This window comes from Gavia stellata, chromosome 20 (assembly GCF_030936135.1).
Source record: "Gavia stellata isolate bGavSte3 chromosome 20, bGavSte3.hap2, whole genome shotgun sequence".
NCBI classification, from domain to species: Eukaryota; Metazoa; Chordata; class Aves; order Gaviiformes; family Gaviidae; genus Gavia; species Gavia stellata.
The window spans coordinates 16,826,289-16,847,370 of NC_082613.1; the positions used below are offsets into that span (position 1 = coordinate 16,826,289).

General features: G+C 59.0%; 1 protein-coding gene across 2 annotated transcripts in view; it reads left to right on the forward strand.

Annotated features, from left to right (window-relative positions):
• Nucleotides 1-628: 628 nt before the first annotated feature.
• DLGAP4 (DLG associated protein 4) overlaps nt 629-21,082 on the forward strand; it is a 70,380-nt gene continuing 49,926 nt past the window's right edge. The window contains exons 1-6 of one of the 2 annotated variants that reach the window (XM_059827448.1): nt 629-1,579; nt 2,203-2,256; nt 8,890-9,107; nt 12,517-12,631; nt 15,832-15,882; nt 16,997-17,243. In XM_059827448.1, coding sequence (XP_059683431.1) covers nt 629-1,579; nt 2,203-2,256; nt 8,890-9,107; nt 12,517-12,631; nt 15,832-15,882; nt 16,997-17,243 — 1,636 coding nt within the window. Of the gene's footprint in view, nt 1,580-2,202; nt 2,257-2,979; nt 3,151-8,889; nt 9,108-12,516; nt 12,632-15,831; nt 15,883-16,996; nt 17,244-21,082 lie in introns of both variants that reach the window. The other variant, XM_059827447.1, reaches the window with a different exon arrangement.

A 21,082-nucleotide genomic window follows, 5' to 3' on the forward strand; every position in this document is an offset into this window, starting at 1 on the left:
CCAAGATCCAGTAACCACAGAAACACAAAGCATGATGCGAAAGATGGGATGCTCAGCTCCAGACTTCCCTTGGCCGAGGCAAGGCCCATGTGCAGTGTTTGACAGCAGGTTTTTCTCCAGCCCCCTGAACAAATGGGACAGGAGCAGTGATTTGCTGGCAGTGCCCCTGCTAGCCTTTGTTATGCTGGCTGGGGAAGGGACTCTATTAAATAAACATGTGCAGAGACCAGAAAAATAGCAGCAGCATTATTTAAGCAGCCTGTGGTTGAGCACTGGGACTCACAAGCACTTAAACTGCAGCTAGAAAGAATGAATCCTTCCCCTCCTCTCCTGTTCTCTCCAGCTCCTGGTCTCATGCCCCTGCTCCTCCCCTTCTGCCATGTCATCTCTGTCCCACCCTGCTTCTCTCCTTCGTCCCTTAACCTTGGGGGCATTTGCTTTTAGAGACGGGACAGCCCTCGCAAGGACACCCCGGTGAGGAGGGGGCTGCCAAAGAGGTTCTCAGCAGGCTCTGAGCATCTTTCCTTTTCCTCCAGGTGCAGGGAAGTCTGCAGGGGAGCAGGGTCGGTGCTCCTGCAAGGGCTCTGCCACACCATCCCTGAGCGATGCTCTAGGAAACACTGGGACCATGAAGGGCTTAGGAGATAACAGAAGCCGCCACCTCTCCGATAACCTGGACTCCCCTCAAGACTCTCTTTATGCCCCCCAGGACAGGAACCCTTATCTCCTGAGCCCCACCGACTCCTTCACCATGGACCCCCGATTCCCAGCCCAGAATACCCTCCATGGTGACTGTCTCCTTCCACTCAACAACCAGATCTCCAACAGCAGCACTTTCCCCCGCATCCATTACAACTCCCACTTTGAGGTCCCAGATGACAACCCTTTTCCGAGCCATGCCCAAGCCACTAAAATCAACCGCCTGCCTGCAAACCTCCTTGACCAGTTTGAGAAGCAGTTGCCCATCCACAGAGACGGCTTCAGCACCCTTCAGTTTCAGAGGAGCGATGCGAAGCACCGGAGCGAGAGCCCTGGGCGCATCCGGCACCTTGTCCACTCTGTCCAGAAGCTATTTGCCAAGTCCCAGTCTCTGGAGGGCCCCACCAAAGGCAACGTGAACGGCAAGAAGGGGGCCGATGACCCCAAGCAAAACCGGAGGAGCAAGAGCAAAGACCGAGCGAAGACCTCCGAGCCCAAGCGCAGGACCAGATCCAACATATCAGGCTGGTGGAGCTCAGATGACAACTTAGACAGCGATACCTGCAGCTACCGCAACCCAATGGGCCTCATGACACTGGGCCGGCAGCCGGACCACAGCCAGCCGAAGTATTTCATGCACGCTTACAATACCATCAGCGAGCACATGCTGAAATCCTCCAAGAGCAATAATGACCTCAAGGTCACCCCTTGCACCAATATCCCCATCAACAATGACTCCAACTACATTAAGAGGGGCTCCTGGTCCACGCTGACACTCAGCCATGCCCGAGAAGTGTGCCAGAAGGCCTCCGCCACGATCGACAAAGCCTTGCTGAAATCCAAGTCCTGCCATCAAGACTTGGCCTACCACTACCTGCAGGTGGGTGCAACGGGAGGGTTATGGCTTGTTCCATGCAGGGAGAGTGCAGGCAGACAGAGGACACCCTCTCGGTAGGCACCCTGTTGCCCAGTAGACCTTATCAAACAGATCCAGATGCTTCAGCTGCCACCTCAATCACATTGCCAGGAGAGGGCTGGGGGGGGGTTAAATTCACCAAGGCCCCAGGGACAGACCGCCAACACCTCCTGCGGGGACACTGGTGCTGATGGGGTCCAGCTCCCCCAGCTGCAGCGCTGCCCCAGGAACCCCCAGCCCCCGTGCTGGACCATGGCAGCATGGGGAGGAGGTGACGTGCCCACACCGCAGCCTCAGCACCCTCTGCTGTGATCCCCCTTTGCTGCGGGACCCCACCATGCCCCCACTGCCCACCCAGACCCTGCAGATGCTGTGGCGGGGTGGTATCTTGGGTTCTTGGGCAGCCGGGCACGTAGCTACCCACATGTAGCCGTTTCCACTCGGTGCCCAGGCAGCTGGGCATGCCACGGCTTATATCCCACCCAGATGCAGCTACCCAGCCTCGGGCCAAGCACCGCCACCATCCCACAGCCTGAAGGTCACCAGTAATAACTGATGCTTAACCCCTTATATCCATGCATCGCAAGGATGTGCCGGCGTGCCCAGTAAGCCCCGCTCTACAGAGCTTCCCCGGAGCACTGGTAGGACCTGCAGCTCCATGGGGCATGGCTGCCTTTGCTGCTCACCCACCCGCGGGACAGGGCTGTGGGGCCAGGAGGGCAGTGCCAGCCGCCCCGCTTGCATGGCAGAAGCCTGCATGGCTAATGCTGGTTTGAACCCCCCTGTCACCAAGAGCGCCAGGTCACTGTGGCGGCTTCAAAAAGCAACGCTTGAAGAGCGTAAACCTGGTTGTGCCCTAGAAAGAGGAATGAAGATAAATAAGCCAGGCCTGGATGGGGGGAGGAGGGGACCAGTCTATGTATGTAAATCTCCAGCATCCTTTTTAATGCAAAGGTGTCATGGGCTCCCCTGGCTGTGGCCAGCGGGCTTAGAGGCTTTAAAGAGCAATGAATTATTGAAGCACACTCTGCTTCCAATACCTTGCTGGCCACGGCTGCAAATCAAATTTCAGAGGGACTTATTGCATCAGGAACGTCATCAGAAAAAATGTTCTCGGCCTGGTTTCTTTTTCTTTGCCCCCCCTCCTTTCAGTTAAGCGTTAGGAGGTTAAAGAGCTGCAGACAAAATATCCGCCGGCACTGCTCCCCATCTGGGTGCAGCAGCAGAGCCCAGCGCAGGCAGGCCTGAGTGCCTAATGTGACCCCCACAGCCCCTCACCTCCCGGGGTTTGGCCACGGCCGGGGGTACAAGACTGCCCTGCTCATTATTCCCCACCCATGTAATGAGCCTCCGTTTCTCGACAGCCTGACGGAGGGCTGTGGGCACAGCTGGGTGGCGTGAGCCCGGCCAGCAGCTGGGCAGCCCCACCGCTCGGCTGGGAGGACACGGGTGCCGCCCCGCTGCAGCCGAGCGAGCCCCCGCGGAGGTGGGACCAGCCCCTCAGCCCTGGGCCGATCGACGCAGGCAGCGGCCAGGTAGGGATCTTGTTTTGAGGGGAAGCTTTTGCCCAGCTCCCTCCCCGCCCTGACCCTCCTGGGACCATCGGACGGGGTCAGCAGCCTGCGCCACCAGACTCAAAGCGGGAGCAGCCTGGGTAGGGAGCAGCCGGCAGCTGCTGTCGGCATGGCTGGAGGGGCACTGGGGGATGCCGGGGGTGTGACCGGCATCCCAAGCGCCTGGGGCAGCCCCCGCAGCCGGCAGCATCTCACCAGCAAAGACAAGAGCCCCGGCACCCAGTCCAGAAAACATGATGTTCGGTGCCTTGTCAAGCCAACAGGTCACGGATGCTCGGGCTGACCTTGCCCCCAGACACCCGGTGTGAGCCCCGGAGGGCAGGGCACAGGGCTCGGGGCCCTCAGGGTAGGATGGGGCAATTGTATCCAGACCCCTCCTCAGCATGAGAAGGGGACTAAGCCGGCAATGGAGAAGTCACCTCTGGAGCCCGGTGTGTGAGAAATGTCCTTTTGCAAGGCCACGTGTTCCCTGCCACCCGCTCATCCCTGGAGCAGGACAAGCCCCACTCTCTGCATGTGCCATGGTGAGGGACCACGTGCATCTGCCTGCCCGCAGAGCCCGGTGCTTGGGGAGCACGGGGGCCCTGCCTTGCTGCAGACAGGGCTGCTGCAAGGCAGCAATGGCCGGTGGGTCCCAGAGGTGGAGAAGTGCCCCTCTGACATGAGGGCGGGCAGGAGGAGTGGGATGGTGACAAACAGGACCCCTCAGCCCCCAGGCTGGGGTAAGCCCCCAAGGCTATCCACCTCCCCTGCCCCATTTGCAGGCTCTGGGTATTCTTGGGGTTCATCGGGGACTCGGGTGTCCATGGGATGTTTCCAGGCCCATTCCCAGACCCAGATGTTGGAGCTGAGATTGGGTGATCACCCAGCTCCAGGTCCAGCCCTGTCCTGTCAGGGTGGGGGGTTTTTTGGGAGCAGTCCCCAAGGCGACACAGCACTGTCCTTTGAGCACAGTCCCCAGGGACTGTGCTCCCCATCCCCTGTTCTCCCCTCTCCATGGGCCCCACATGCAGCTGGCAGTGCAAGTGGAGAGGCTGAGGGGTCAGGATCCCAACGGCCAAGAAGCTCCTTGGAGTGAGAGGTGCCCCAGGCAGGGGATGAACAGGAGCAGGCAGGGCTGAGCAGCATTTCTGCCCCAGGCACAGACTCAGACCCATGTCCTCGGATACCGAGACCACATCGAAGGGACGGGCAGTGTTGGGTGTCCCAGGGGACAGAGTCATACCACAGGCACCGTTAGCCTGATGCATCATCCAGATTAGCCTCCCCAGCCCCACTTACAGTCAGACTGCATCAAAGCTTCCTTAATCCCCAGTAGCCCCAAAAATAAATTTGTAATCCAGAGTGGGTGGCCCGTTCAGTGCCAGCCACTCTGCAGATGCTGGCTGCCCTCACACCAGCCCCACAGAGCTCCCATGGGGCAGGAAACCTGGCCCAGGTCCTTCCCAGAAGGTGCCCTGCCAAAAGGACAGATGGGGCCCATAGGCAGCCTGGGCTCCGGCTTTCTTTCTTGAGGACGTGCCTGAGACCATACGTAGTCCTCAGGACACTACGAGGGATCCGGCCCTGGAGGGAGCGGCGGCGTATCTGCATCGGGCTCAGTCTTTTTGCATTGGAGCCTGGCTGCATGGCACGTGCATCCCTGCACGCTGCGTCCGGCCCCGTGGGTGCCTCGGCGGGTGCGTTCATGTGTGGTGCATGTCTGTGTGTGCCAGGGCTGGGCTGCATGTCAGAGCTGGCACATGTGCAAATGGAAACCCTGTTTGCTCTGCGAGTCTCTCTTCCCCCAGACCTCACCGAAGTATGGGAGCAGTGCAGCTCTTTCGCCCCTGCCCAGCACCCAGGATTGGAGTTTTCCCCTTCCCTTCTCTCTCCCCTCTCTCCCCCTAATGCTCCAGGTGACTGGGGAATGCCCCTGGCAGAATTAAGGTAGGGGGAAATCTCTGTGTGGCCCTTCTTTCCTTTTTCCTCAATGCCCAACTCCTGAAACGGAGAACGGAAGAGCCAGAAGGCACTGCTTCTTTGCATCATGCAGTATTGTGGCAGGATGTTGTCAGTGGAGCCCAGCTCCCAGGGACGGACATGTGCTTGGATCCCACATGCCTGCACCACGGGGCACCGCACAGACCAAGACCGGGCAGAAAGGAGGATCTGCATCCTGAAGCCTGGCAGACCATCTCTGCTGTCCACTCCTCCCCTCCTGTGCAGCCGCTGGGCAGGGTGGATCCCGGAGCCCCCTGTGCCAGCAGCCACCTACAAGGGCTCTCGACCTGGGCATCCTCTTGCTCCCACTCCTTTCACACCAACCAAACCACCATGGGCAGGATGAAGAGCAACAAGGCTCCCACAGCCTGTGAAGAGCCTCCTGAGCTTCTCTGTGCCAGCCCTAGGTGCAACACAAGGCAGCCCTCGTTTCCACTTTGTCCTTTCTGTAATACACAGGCTGTGTTCAGAGCCCAGGGTCTCAGCTGCCAGGAAAGTTGCTGCCCTCGACAACAGGAGGTGCTCTGGGCTCTTCACCCCCATCACAGAGCTTCAGAGACTGTGGGACAGGCTTCTCACATCTTCAGGTGCCTGAAGGTGCAGAGAAGCACGCTGGAGGATCCTGAGCAGCACCTCAAGTACCTGCACTGCTTTCAAAGTTTCCCAAGGGCACCTACTTGTATTTTCAGGTGTGGCTCTTTTGAAACACTTGTCCTGCGCTCTGTCCCTTGGGAGCAAGAGCTGTGGGAGTCCCCGTGGACTCTGCATGCAGACAGAGGCAGGACACACTCCAAGTTGGGGCATCAGATTCAAAAGGTGTCCTGCCAAGCATCTTCCTTCCCCTTGACGCTGCTAAACTCGACAGTGGAGCACCTTGAGAGCAGCTTTGTTTCTTGCTGCCTTGCCAAGGCACAAAGTAGAGGAGAGGCAAGGGAAAGGAGAAATAAGGCAGCTTGGTTAGGACGAGCGGACTGTCACAATGTGATGGGGAAGCTCGTGGAAGCTGTCCCTAGGAGAGGGACAGGGTCCGTATGGGGCAGGCAGTGCTGTGGGATGCTTGGCTCATGCTGCTGTAGACAAGCTGCACCAGCAGAGACATACGGAAAACACTGTCTTTGTGTTGCTTTGCCTAGAGCGGAGAGTGCCCAAGGCCAGGAGGCAGATGCACAAGCCCCAGGCAGAGCTGAGCAACCCTCAGACCCTTAGGCAGCAGCATCAGAGCGGCCGCAAGAGCCTGGGGTCTTAATGCCCCTGCTGAGCCCAGCACCTCTCACTGCCCCACAAAATACAGCATTTGCCTCTGCACAGGGGATGGCTGTTGTAGTCCCCTGGCCCCTGCTTGGCATGCCTGGCTGCCGGCAAGCTCTCACCTCCTTAGCCAGGGGCCGCAGACTCCAGCCCTGTCTGCCCCCTCGCCCCAGCCCCTTGCTGGCCCAGGACGCTCACAGGCAGGAGGCTGCGACTCATCCTGAGGAGAAGGCAGGCAGCAAAATGCAGTCTCAAGTCAGACCTGACGTGAAGGCAATGGGTATAAAAGTGCTTCGCAGGGCTCCTGTCTCCTTTAGGAAAGGTCAGAGCCAGCCTCCCCAGTGCCCTGTGGGATCTCTCCCATGGCAGGACTCAGCTGGAGCCAGCAGGGTCCCTCCTGGCTGGCCTCAGGGCCACCCAGTGCAGGCAGCTGGGCTGGGGCAGAGGGAGCACTTACATCCAGGAGAGAAAGGGCTCTCTGCTCTTACTTTTGTAGGAACCTGCTGGATAGTACCCAGTAGCTCCTGAGCTGGGCAGCCTTGCAAGCAGCCAGCCCAGAAGCCATTGCCAAGCACAAAGCTTGCAGGAGGCAGAGTGGATAGAGCTGGGAAAACCTGCAGCAGCAGCAGCAGGCCAGGGAGGCTTGGCCAGGTTTACGTCTCACGTGTGAGACTCGCTCCATGTCAGTCACCCACCTGGATCTTGCACACAGGCAACACAATGCCTCCGGCTCTCTGTTCCGTGTCCCCTGATAGTATGGGTCCTGGCTCATGGGCGCACGTCACGGCCAGAGCCCCATCACCAAAGCGGTCGCACAGGCTGTTTGGGTTCTGCTCTGCTGGGGTCACCCCTTGCCTTCTCCTGAACACACACAGCAAGCAGCAGGCTGGCAGGACATGGACTGAACCCCTCTCTCCTTTGGGCAGAAGAAAGCCCTTGGAGTGAGCTAAGCTGTTGCGTGCAGGTTGAGCCTGCATTTGGCACACCCCAGGCCCTCTCAGGAGAACGAGAAGCCACTACCTGCATATCTGAAGCTCATCTGAAGATGTTGCACCCCAGCAGCAGCAGACGGCACCCTCAAGCCGGCTCTGGCTCCCACAGAACATGCCTGCTGTGAACAAGGAGGGGAACAGGAACCACGCAGTGCTTAACGGCTCTGGCTCATTGCAGTTGGCGGCAACACAGCTCTGCATCCCCAAAGCACTATATAAACACTGCCTGATCAATCAGCCCCTGGGGAGCTGGGCATATCCAATAGCTCCATCCAGCAGAGTCAACATGGATACTCTCAGCAGCATGAGCTGCACTCAGCGCAAGACCCTTTGCTGCTCCCCATGGCGCTCCCCAACCAGCCTGCTTCCCACAGCAGACTGGGGGACCTCGGGCTGTCCCAATGTCTGCATGGTTTGCACATCGCTGCATTCCTCACATCTTCCCTTGCGTCTCCTTGACCACATCTCCTCACCTCAAGGGCGGGTCAAAGGCCAGCTACAAACCAAGTTAGCCACAAAACCAAGGCTTGCTCCTGGCAACTCAGGTTGCCCCATCTTTCTCCTGGCCTGTCCCACACCACCTGTGCCTCTTGTCCTGATCAGTCCTGGGCTGACATCTGGCTCTGCTGCTGGCTGAGCACCTTGGCTGTGCCTTCGATGACCTACACAAACCCTTCGCAGGACAGGCAGGCAATGGTGTTGGTTACTGCAGTTGCCCAGTGCTTCAGGCCTCTGGTGGAAACATCAGCTCACCCATCTCTAATGAGGGAACAAGAGACCATGTCTGTGTTAAATTAATCGCAGAGTTGTCATCTCAGTGAACTTAGAAGTGCTTTTCTTGCATGAGGTACTACTCATCTCTGTGTAGAGAGGGCAGCACAAGGTCTGTGTGCCCAAGCTGCTCTAGAGGGACTTGTGAGGGCTTGGCTTGGCTTCAGAAATTAATTTCAGCCACCAAGAGTCACATTCAACTCAGAAACCTTAAAGGGTGTTGGACCTAGTGAAGGTCTGGGCTCTGGTCCACAGGTCCTGGTCTACAACAGCTCTTGATTGCCTTGGCCTGAACAGTATGTGCACTTTACATTAAATGAGTGTGGGCTTTGCATTGAACAAGCGTGTGCCACTCCTGTCCCAATGCCCAGTGCAAATCTGGTGAGACTCCTCCCTCCCCGTTATGCCCGGTGTTGTGAAGCTTTTATCAACTGTGTAAGCATGGTCCAGTGTGAGGGTGGTCTGCAGTGGTGGTGGGGTGAATGGCTGTGGGTAGATGTGCTAAAACAGAGGCAATCAGATGTAAGGCTGCCTGGCATGAACTGGTAAGGGAGGGTCTGAAAGGAATTGCCTTGCCCATTCCCACTGCACTCCAGCTGAGGGTCCAACAGTTGTCCTTGCCACCAGTCCCCCCAAGTCCCCATGATCCCGCTGGTCCCAGAGGTGCCATCCCTCACATCTACTCATGCTCCCTTTACTCTTGCAGGTGCCTCAGGGCGAGTGGAACAACACGCTGTCTCGGGACAAAGACAGCGAGATCCCGTGTCGGCGCATGCGGAGCGGGAGTTACATCAAAGCCATGGGGGATGATGATAGTGAAGACTCAGAAACCAGCCCCAAACCATCCCCGAAAACTGCAGCTCGGAGGCAGAGTTACCTCAAGGCCACCCAGCAGTCCCTGAGTGAGCAGAGCACCACCCAAAGGTAACGCTGGAGCTCCTCCAGGACCTCTGCACCCGTCTCCAGGGGCCACCCCAGAAGCAGTCCTTGGGGTCTAGCCAGCAGCACCCACTTGGAGACCCCATGTGGGGATCAGAGCCCAGCAGGGCTCCTGCACACCAGCTCAGACTGCCCACGGAGCAGGCAGATGAGGAGACAAGCAGGACAGGAGAAGATGTGGCAGAGGCATGGAGAGAGCTTTCCATCCTGGAGACTCCAAACAGCTCTGGCATTAGGAGCCTCTCCAGGTCCCTGCCCTCTCAGTGATGGGGAGGGCACTCCTTTGATGGAGCTGTGTGGATTTCCTCTCTAAGCATCTGCTCATCCAAGGGAGTGCAGAGATCCCAACCCCATGATGCTATTTAGATGTGGAAGATGCTCAACCAGTATGGCTGGGGCCACTTGGCACGCAGCCCACAGGCTGCTGGGACTGTGCCATCTGCTTTGCTCCACAGGTGTCCCAGGGATTCTGGGACCAGTCGGAAAGTGCCCCGTTGGCACACTAGCCCGCGTAATATCCTGAGGCCGGGAGAGATGAGCTAAGAGGTCTGGGACCAGGCATTGAGGGAGGAAGACCCACACTGGGTGGAGCCAGATAGACAGCAGAGCAAGGCGAACACAGCAAAATCTTGCTGGGCAAGAGGCTGGTCCTTGCAGGACAGGGTCTGTGCAGACCACCTGACTGGAGGTGATGCTGTGCGGTGTCCTCACCAGCTGCTCCGCTTCCCGGGACAAAGCACCCAGGGGCTGTAACAAGCTGTCAGTGTTTCAGATGCTGCGGCTTGGGAGGATGTGCGCAGCACAGAGGGGCAGGAGGAGTCAGGAGCCAGCGCAGATGAACTGCTGATGTTCAGCAGACAGAGCCAGAAGGAAGTGAGGGTACAGCAGGCAGTGTGGAGACCCCTCATGGTGGCTTCAGATTGCAGACCAAATGCTGCTTTCTGCTGAGAGATGGTGACAGAATGAACCGCGAGGAGCCCTGGAAATGCCTGCTCTGAATCCATCCCTGTTCCCTGCCTTCACATCCACTTCAGAGGGAGCAGATTTGGGTCCAGGGGTCTCTGATGAAAAATACCCAAGTATTTGGGGTATTTTTTTTTTTCCTTTCCTGGGCTCATTGTCCGTTCAGGTCATGTCCATCAGGGTATGACCTCACCTGGGCTGCTGGGGTCCAGCCGGAGCCCACAGACAGGCAGCTTTGAAGTCAGAGCAGGGTGTTTGATCAGGAGAGACAGAGCCAGTCGAGCCGTGGATGCAGCTACGTGGGAGAGGAGGGGTCCGGGCAGGGCTGGGCTGAACGCAGCCATTGCTGCGAGTGCTTGTTCCCCAGCAGGAGATTTGCTGAAGGGAAGGATCCTGACTGGGAAGGAGGGGGCTCCGCAGCCCCTGGTGCTGCACTCCAGTGAGGGTGATCGCGTCCTGGTCTGCCTGTCCCCTCTGCCCCGGGCTGGCCAGGGCTTGTGCCAGGCCCAGGCCAGGCCGAAGTGCCAGCGGAGCCGGCGCCGGACCATAAGCACAGCTGCCATCTGCCGACCACCCCCTCGCCTCCCCCCCCCCCCCCCGAGTTTTTTGGATGCTGTGGCCGCTTTGGTTGCTGTGGGGTCTCGCTGGGGTCCCCCGCCAGCCTGGCACACCCTTGGGACAGCAGCAGGGGCACTGTGTCCTGGCACAACCCTATGCCAGCCCTCACCAAGATCCTCGGTCTCCTTGTCCAGAGTTGCTGGGGCCATCTCTGGGCTCCACCAGCCGAGGGACACCAGACCTATGTCTTGGGACAGGAGGGACTTCAGGGAGAAGGACAGCTGCAGTCTTAGCCAGGACGAGGCACAGAGGAGTGAGACATGATCCGTCCCTGTGAGAAGGTCTCTGCCCTTCCAAAGTCTGTTGCCTGCTTTGTGACTCGGTTTCCCCACAGCCAGGCTGAGAGGGTAGGTCAGGGTGAAGCCCAAGGGGATGGGCACAGGGAGGCTGGCAGGGACACTGCCTGCCCCAGGACATGACTGACTCACACCACAGGCGTGCGGTTAGGTCGAGGGAAACAAGGCAATAAACGGATAGCCCAGGGCTTGGGGCGCCAGGTTGCCCTTGGCCGCTCAGCAGTGGGTCCCTTGGGGGCTGGGTGTCTCCTCCATCACCCCAACAGAAAAGAGTACTCCCCGTGCTCATCATGCCCTGGCATGGAGACTCAGGAGGTGCCACAGTCCTTCCTGGAGGTCCACACGCTGCACAGGGCTCCTGCCCAGCTGGGATGCACCTTGCCCTCAGCTTTGCTGTCCCCCAGGCTGGTGAAGGGCAGACCTCTGCACCCACGGCCCTGTCAGATGCGAGGGAAGTGGCATCCTGAGGGCCCTCTGTAGGGACCATGGACGATTCAAGAGGGAGAGTCCCCACAGCTTGCCCAGGCTGGTGTGGCTAATCGTGTCCTCCACCATGCCCCACCTGATCTGTGACAAGGACTCCTTTACACGGGGTCTCTTGGTGGAACAGAAGAACACGGGAGCCCCATCCTTCCCACACCCCTCTTCTTCCTCCCATGTCGCTCCCATCCTTCCACATCCCTCCCAGCCCCTGTGTGCCTGAGACCGTAGCTGTGGTCCTGGCTGGGTCGGGCTCAGTCACAGCCCTGCTCTTCTCCTACTGCAGAGGCTGCTGCTGAGCATCAGGGCATGGGGACAGTGCTTCTCCCAGAGCCTGAAGCAAAAGCTGCTCTGGAAATACTGACACCCCCCCTGCTCCTGCAGCACTGTCATTCAGGCTTGGCCCCTCTGGAACTTGTTCCAGATAATCTTTTGGGTTCCTCTACACAAATTTTAGAAAAAAAAAAAAAGATAATCCTGCAGATGCGGACTGCAAAGTCCGCAAAATACCATTTAGAAGTCATTTGTCACCCCACGTCTCACCCCCTTCCCACCAGTCCAGGCAGGGAAAAGCCGGCTTCCCTGACCCCGGCTCCCAGCATCAGCCTGTGCGAGAGCTGGTTTGTCACCAGGGCTGTGACTCTGGGGGCTGGCATGGATCCCATGTGCTCCCTGGGCTTCAGCTGGACTAACCTGGCATGTGCAGTGCATTCCCAGGGGCAGTGGGACCTGAGGTCTTGTCTCTTCTCCTTCCCCTGCACCCCACAAACCTTCACCCATGTGCCAGACTTGATAGCTCAAGCCAGGGGCCAGCAAGGTGAGAAAGTGCTTCCTTCTACTCCAGGAGCTGCAACAGGGGCCGAGCGGCGGACTCAGTCCCCAGCATCGTCTCCGTGCTGCCACATGTGCCTGTGCCTGGCAGAGGGTGCTGCGGGCAGGGGTGGTCTGGCTCTCCTGGCAGGGCGGCAGCTCCAGCACAGCCCCACCGCTGCCCCCGCCATGGGGACACCGTTCACCCCCTCTCTCTCTGCTGGCAGGAGCCTGGACCGCCTGGACTCTGTTGAGATCCTCCTACCTCCGAAGTTCCCAACCTGGGAGGAAGAATATAACCAGATCTCCGACAGCGTCAACGAGTCCAGTTGCATCAGCCAGGTGAGATGCTGGAGCGCTGAGGCCCGCTGCACCGGCACAGCCCCGTGAGAAAGGAGGCCAGCTGAGGGGAGAGAGGAACATCTTCTTCCCCCTTCAAAATAAGGCACTGGCTGCGCTCCAGGAATTGCACACGCTATTCTCTGGCAGCTTTACGAAAGTATAAAGGCCAGCTCTTTAATTCTGATTCATATTAGGCTCCCCTTCCTCTAGCTTTGCCTCCTCTCAGCACTGCTGGTGCAGCTGAAGTCACTCTGCCACGGCCACAGGTACGGTAGCCCGGTAGGACAGCGATGGGCGAAGCTCAGGGCTGCCTTGAGCACAGGGTCCCTCCATAGAATCACAGAATCAGTACGGTTGGAAAAGACCTGTAAGATCATCGAGTCCAACCTGGGGGGGGGGAAAAAAAAAAAAAAAAAAAACACAAAACCCACGCCACACAACAACAATAACAAGCCACAACCCACCCAACACCACACAGCACCATGTCCATCAAGCTACATCCCACAATGCCACATCCACACCCATGTCACCACCCAGAAGCCACCTGCAAGGCGGCTCACCCCTGCTGCAAGCTCCTCACGCCCGCTGGGTGGGTACAGAGCCCAGGCCAACCTCGCCTGGGCAAAAGGTGGCATCCGGCCTGGGACCCTGCGGGGCGTCACCAGGGACAGTAACACTGCTTCGCTCGGAGGACCTTGTCTCTCATGCAGCAGACTGGACCCAGGAAAAAGGTGCCCGTAATTTGGGAGACTGTCCTGCCAGCTAGCTGGGAGTGTCTCCCTTGGGTATTCCTAGTCCCCATGGGAAGGGCAAAGCCAAGGATGCCAGTGAGGTGCTGATGGCGGGTGGCAAACCCCTTGCCACAGGGTGGGCTCATGCCCCTACCCCAACCTCTGAGATGCAGTCGGTGCAAACTGGGATTAACCCCCTGTCCCACACCATGCCTCCCCTTGGGATTACCCTGGAGCAGCTCGAGGCTTGGGTGGCTATAAGCCAGCTGCCTCACAGGCCAGGAAATAACCCATGCCAGGGTGAGGCCTTTGCAGAGGTCCCATGTGCTTATCTCAGCCCCATGGGACCCATCCTTTCGGTGTGTGCAGGTGGAGGTCCCCGGGGCAGCAATGGCTCCACAAGCTTCGCCCAGTTGTTTCGCTGTCGCCCCGGGCCTCTGTCGTGTCCCGTCTCTGTTCACGCGTGTCTGCGTGGGAACACGTGCACACACGTGCCCCTTCTGTGCTGCTCCTCTCTGTCTGTGCGCAATGATCAAGGGCGGCAGCATGAGGCAGGGGTTAAAGCAGCGGGATGGGCATCACGAACCAGAGCATGGAGGAGGGTGAGAGATGGAGGAGGGTGAGAGGTGTGTGCCAACGTTCCCCTCCAGGTGTGTGGGGCTCTGAGCCCTCCTCTGTCCCGGCCCAGCCTCTCTGGCCCCATGGCTAGTTTCTCCTGCTGTCACAGAGCGGTTGGAGCCCTTGGTGGAGAGCTTTGGGGAAGGGCATGGGGCACTGCTCATGGGCGTACGTGTTCCTTGTGGTCAGTCTCGTTCCTTGTACATCAACAGCAATGTGCTGGGTGTCTCATTGCACAGAGAAGGGGTCAGGACCCTCCCCTTCCTGTCCTTTGCGCCTAAAGCTATGTCTGAAGCCAGGTCTCTGCGTGAAGACAACGGGTGGGCTGAGTCTATGCTCTCTCCTGTCTAAAGCTGCCATTTAGCAGCTGAGTGCAGAACCCCATGAAGACATCAGAGGGTCTTGGAGCTGGAGGGTCTGAGCAGCCCACGATGTGCCAGGAGCTGCCCAGGCAAACGCCCCAGACCCAGACTGGTAGCACTGCGATGCTGAGGGCACGCCAACTGCCACAGCACCCGCCCAAGCGTGAGGCTGCCATCATCACATGCACTCTGCCCGCTTTTCTCCAAATCAGAGAGAGTTCAGTTGCAGCAGGGTTGGGATTTAGAGGCCTCCCACAAATTGCGTATCTGTTGATCTAGGATGCAGCTGGACAGCCACCAGTGTATGCTGCTCTGATCCTCTGGCGGGTCCGACCTGCCCTTTCATCCAGTGCCGGAGGCAGTTCCTCCCCTGCCCTCACTTTTGTGTGACCTCCAACACCTTCCTTGTGTGTCCAGCAAGACCCTAGTGTCCTCCTACACAGAAGCATCCCCAGCTCTGAAAGAAGTCCACTCCGCTTGGTTTTGTCCCAACTGACACCCACCTTGCAAACCTCTGGAAGTCCAGGGCTCACCGGGTGTGCACGTCAGCACCCACCTGTCACATCAAGGGGACCAGTGGCCAGAGAGAGCCAGCTGGTGACCCCCAACACTGCTTATCCACACTTTGATCTGTGCCCTATGTAGAAGGGCCGGACCCAGGCCCCAGAGCCAAGCCTCTTCCCTTGGGTACATTTTGAACCTGGATTCTTCCCAAGATGGGTTATCCTGGGCAGCTCGCACAGGGCAGTTCTCATAGGGTGGATGTGCTCTGCAGAACAGGGTTGGAGAGGAGGAGAAGACATTCCTCCCTACAGGCAGCACAGGGTCTGTTGGGTGTCTGTCCTTATGCTGAGCGTATGCCGTGGCTTTTGCTATGGAGAAAAGGCAGTATCGCTTCCATGTGGCTTCTTCTCGGCGCGGGGACAAAGGAGATAGCAGTGAGGTGGCCAGCCCGATCCCGTCAGGGTGGAGGACAGTTTCCCCAACGTGGAGCACTCAGACTGCCCATCCACCCTGGCTCTGCGGGCTGCGGGGGCCCATCGCTGCTCCTGGCCACGTTGCGAGGTGCTGGCCAATGCTGGGGGCTTTGAAAAGGTGCTAACTGGGAGCCACACCAGCCCTTGTCCAGCAGCCACAGGCAACCCACGTGTGCCAAGGGGTGTCCCAGCATTGTGTGTCCCAGGTGTGCCCTGTGTATATATATTGATATATGGTGCATACAACAGGTTGAATGCATCAGCAGCTTCTCTCCGTCTGGGAGGTGTCCCGTGGAGCTTTGCCGTACCGTGTTTGTGCCACTGTCTGAGGAGCCTGTGCGGCATCTTGCTTGGCATCTTATGAGCTCTGAAGTTTGTACTGAAGTGTCAGCAGTGGTGGCGCCGGGGGACGGGCCATCCGCTCCCCTCGTCCTCGGTCCCTGTGCAATGGCTGTCTGTGTGAGGGGCTCCCCTGTTCTTGGCCTTTAACCTTCTCCAACTCTTTCTTCCAGATCTTTGGACCCCCCTCACTTATCCCTCAGATATTTACCCATGGAGAGCAGGTACCGTCCCACTGGCATTTCCCTCTTCCTTCCTCATGGAGCTTTCTCGGGTCAGCCTGGACACCCGCGGCAGGGTGTGAGGCAGGCTGTGGGGCCAGGAGGCAGCACCCCCAACCCAGGCGCTGCAGGGCAGCTGGAGAGCTCGGTTCCCCTGGCCCCGGCAGGGCGTTAGGGACCGTCAGTTTTAGGCGGAAAGTAGATGAACTTTTTGAGCTAAACCTTGTGGAGCTCAGATGCCAATGCTGGGCGGAAATACTGTCCCTGAGGCCAAAGAAAGGGCCAGGAGAGATGGAAGTGGGCAACAGGGGCAATCTCAGCATCTTGCATCCATATTTCAGAATGTTCAGATTTAGGCTGGCTCTGGTTTAACCCAGGTGAGCCTCTCCTGAGCCCAGGTTTGACCAGCCGCTGCTACCGGAGAGCAGGGCAGGGCCGGGGACATGGGTTGGGGGGAGCTGGGGGCAGCAGGAGAAGCAGGGAGCAAAGCTGCCCCTGCTCAGCTCACACCTCGTCGTGGCCTGCCGCCGAGCCCTCTCCTGGTCCCCCACTGCGGACGAGGCTAGGATGGGTTCCTGATATTGCCACCCAGAACCAGTCCAGGCAGCCTGTCCCTGATCAAGTGTGGAGGCTGTCCCCTTAGCCCACACCTTCCCACCTTCTCTGTGCTGAGCCCCACTGTAGGGCCAGACCATCTCCCCCCACCAAGGAGCATGCCTGTCCCGGCAGGGTCTCGCTGTTGAGGCTGGGGTCTCCCAGCTGTGATGGTGGGGCCGGGGGACCTGTCAGAGGCTGGACAGGGATTTGAGCCTCACATGCTCTCAGCCTCTCCATCAGAGACTGGGGGGTCTTTCACAGGCACTGTGGTGGCCTCTCCTACTCCACAAGCAGGGACCCTCTGGCCTCCAAGGAGGGTCCCCTCTTCCCTCTCTCTCGGCAGAGAGCCCAGGCATCTTGCACCCCCCCAGCACTGACCACTGCACCTCCCGGTCTCGTCTGCCATAAGTGGGACCATGCAGGAGCGGCAGCAGGGCAGCTGCAGGGAGAGGAGCAGGAGGGGAAGGGAAAGGGGTGCCTTCAGGCAGGGGGTGACTGGCTCTGCCCCTCTTCCCTGCAGGCGCCGGAGCCGGAGCTGGGGGAGCAGTACGAGGCGGTCTGCGACTCTACCTACAGCGAGGCCGAGTCGGCTGCCGCGGAGGTGCTGGACCTGCCTCTGCCCAGCTACTTCCGCTCCCGGAGCCACAGCTACCTCCGAGCCATCCAGGCTGGCTGCTCCCAGGAAGAGGACACGGGTTCCGTCCGCTCCATCTCCCCCCCGCCGGTGGGCAGCCTCAGCGGCAGCAGGACCCTGCCCACCAACAGCAGTGAGTGCCAGCGGTGTGCGGTGGGGAGGCGGAGGGGAAGGGGCGCGAAGCCAGCGGGGACAAGTGATATGGCTGCCGACCGCCTGGGAGGTGTCGAGCATGTGAGGCGCTGGGCTCAGATACCCGTATCTCCAGCCGTGGTTGTCCAAGACTTTTGTGGGCTTATGGGGGCTTGCTCTGTGCCAGAGAGGGGAGGCCAGCAGCCAGGCATGCCGCTAGGATGGCTGGGACTGGATCTCCGGATGCAGGCGCTGAAATGGCAGACAGGCTCTGGTTGCTGGGATCTGACCGGCACCGCTGATGCGGCCTGTAGAGGTCCGAGAGAGCCCAAAGTCTTCACTCAGTCAAGCCAAACCCAGGCCTGAGTGCCGTGGCTGGGAGCACCCCGCGAGATGCCCACCTTGCCCAGGAGCACTGGCTGCCCTCTCTGCCTGAAGTCCTGAGGGACTGCGGGTGCAACAGGAACCTGCAGCACAGGCAAGCAGCCCTGCTGCCCTACACTATCCATAGCTTCCGTCTTCCTTCTCCTTTCCACTATGCATCTCTTATTACCCCAATCCAGGCCACAGTTGACTGGTTTGACCTCTCTCTGAAACTCCCGGGAAGAAAAATGTTTATCGGGGACTCTGTGCCGGTTTCCCCAGGGTCTGAGCATATTCTGATCTCTGCAGCTGCTTCAGCCAGAGACAGATATTGGGGCTGATAGGAGAAGGGAGGGCAGAAGGCATCTGCCTCCATCCCTCAGTGACAGAGGTGTGACAGGGCTTTGGGGTTCACCATGAACTTCTTTGCAGGTTCCTGCACAGGGCAGGACTCCTGGGAACAGGTCTGGGGGATTGGATCTGGGGGAAAAGGCTAATGGTGCGAATTTGCCCCCTCCAGATCTACAAGGTTTGTGATTTTGCCCAGCAGAGTCACAGGCTGGTCTGACCCTGCCCAGCCAGAGGCCTGAGCTGCAGCCAGTGAGGGCAGGACCCCGGCCAGCCCAGAGCAGAGCAGCACAGCCCAGGCAGCAGCGTGCCGAATGTGGGGCTCACCAGCGCGGTTCATGTGCCATCCAGGCAACAGCCCAGCTCCTTGCAGAGGCAGAGCGGTGCTTTGTGTTGGTCTCACAGCGCTCACACCCCAGTCCCTTCCCCTGTAGGCAGGGCAGAAGAGGTAACGGGCAGACAGTGTCACCCTGGTGCACCCAGCCCTTGGGCTGCTGCCTAGAGACCAGTCTTTCAAAGTCTTCTGACAGTGAGATGCTGGACGTTTATCCTTTGGCTGGACTGGTTCCAACTGCTTTCTCTCCCAGAGACAGAATTGCAGCAGCCATGTAGGTGTCTAACGCATCGAGTCCTATTTGCCCCTCTCCATCAGGTGTACATAGACTAGAGACCCCAACATCCCTGGTGTGGGGTAAAAACAGGTCTTGCTCTGAGTTTCAAGGCACTAATGAGCCTTCCCATGCCCCAGAGCCCAGCACCCTGCAGCCTCAATGCACTGAGCGATCAGCAGTGTTATACCCAGCTCCAGACGCCCTGCCTGGCACTGGATGCAGGCATTATTCATTCCAGGCCCTTTTCTTTTGATTAGTAATTACTGTACTGGACAAGAGCCTGGCCTCTCCCTCTGATGTGAGTCAGGATTGACTACATCCCCCGGAGTAGGGGTGAGGCTGCAGGCAGCCCCGTTCAGCTGGTGTTTCTCACCAGCCGGGCTCTCTGTCCCAGGAGGCAGCTCCCAGCACCACAGCAGAGGCGGTCTCTTTGCCAAATGTCTAGCCGGAGCTGGCTCTCCAGCGTCTCCCTCCCTTCCCCGACAGCCAGAGCACCCAGAACCTCTGGGATGAGTCGGGGCTGCCCGTGCTCCCCGGCGGGACCGCCATGCCCACCTGCAGTGCTGCCGGAGGAGGCTCCTGTGAACACCCCACGCATTCAGCACCCGGGTGGGAAGCAAGGAAAGCGAGTGCTTTGCCCCAGGATGTAATTTTGCCAGGGTGCTGGAGTCACTGGCTCAAGACAGCAAGGAACAGCAAGGGCTGCTCAGACCTCACAGTGCTGGGAAAGCCCAGGAGGAAAGAGATGCAACAGCTGATTTTCTGTCTCATCCAAAAATGAGTTAGTGCTGGCTCCCCGCTGCAGAGACCAGCACTGCCCTGGCCCGGGGACATGTTTGGTGCAGCCAGGTCCACCTGTAGCTCTCTTGACCGAAGCATGCTCTGCAGCATTGGCTTCACTCCCCAGTGGTTCACGCCTCTCCCGGAAAACGCATGCGAGGGCTGTGGGCGGCAGGGAGGAGCATTGCTCTGGAGATGCTGCTTCTGCAAATGGCTCCTGAAGGCCTGAGCAGAGCCAACAGGTTCAGCTGTGCGAAGCTGCAGTGTGGGGAGCAACTCTGCTCTCACTGTGGCATTTTGGCTGGTGCGAGGCCCTCCTGGGGCACCACAGGGTGGGAGCAGGCTCTGGAGAGTTGGCAGGCTCTTGCCAGAAGAGAAACCTTTCCATGATGGTTCAAGTCACTTGATCTGCATCACTTTTGCATCATTTTCTTCAAGGCAGCCTGTGTCTCTCGGCTCCTGGACAGCCCCAGTTCTCCGGGTGAGGCTCAGCCGTAACACAGGGTGCAAGGAGCTGAGGGGTCCCATCCCAGAAACAGTTTAGGGAACTGATTAGAAAAGGTGATGCCTTGGTGTTCCTGGACATGGTGGTGCCTCGACATCATGCCAGGCAGACACCAGAGCAGGCAGGAGGAGCTTGGCATCTCACCGGGGCTGTACAGTGCTGCCGGTGGCGTGGAGGCAGAGAGCAAGCCCTGTCACCCGTGGGGATGCCAGGGTCACGTCCAGCGGGGCAAGCTGCTCTTGGCATGAGCTCTGGCACCGAGCCACAGAGCTATGGGTGGGTTTCAGAGCAGCCTCAGCATATTTGCCATAGGCGAAGCTGCTGGAGTGCAGGAGTGGGCTGTTGGTGGGAGCCAGGTTGGAGCCCCATCCCAGCAGTGGGCAGAGGGGGGAGTGGGAAAGGGAGCACCGGCAGCCTTCGTGCCCAGCTCCAGGCCTTCCCACCCAGAGACATGCCCGTGGCCTCGCGTCTCCCTTCAGTGGTCTGCGCTCCGGGGTCATCACAGTCAAAGTCCACAGGATGAGGCAGGGACTGGAAGAGATCCCCTGGGAGGGACAGACTGGTTGCTCAGCCCCATCCCTCCTTCCTACCACCCTCTCTGCTCTGCTTCTGTCCCACACTCTTCCCACTCTGGCTCACCCCACTCCCCGCAAGCCCACCCCTGCTCCTTGCTGGCAGTACAGCCCATGCTGAGCTCAGCACTGCTGCAAATCCAGGCTAACACCGGGAAGCAACAGCAGGCATAGCACAGAAGGGGGCTTTCAAAATGACTGGTTGCCACCTCCCTCTGACGTGACCTAGCGGAGATCTGCTGATTTCCAGAACATCCTCCAGCCCTTTGCATTAGCTGCTGGGGCCTGGGGAGGGAAACGTTTTTGATGGAAGGGGTGGGGAGCAAAGAGCATCTGTGTTTGTGCATGTGCATGATGGGGAAGGCAGGAAGCATATCTGGGCAGCAGTCACTCCTTTAATCAGCCCCCCAGGCTCAGTTCCCCCTGCAAATGTGCATCACTGAGGCTTTAACTGGTTGGTGTTGTACAAGAGGGGCCTCCGGGTACCTCTCAGCTTGATGGCATCAGTCTGGACCAACAGAGAGAAGTGGGTGCACCATTGTCTGCAGGTCTGATGGTCGCTCATAGCCTCTGCTCCACACAGGGCTCTGGGGTGAAACATCAGAGGAGGCTGAGGGGAGACCTTATCGCTCTCTACAACTGCCTGAAAGGGGGTTGTGGT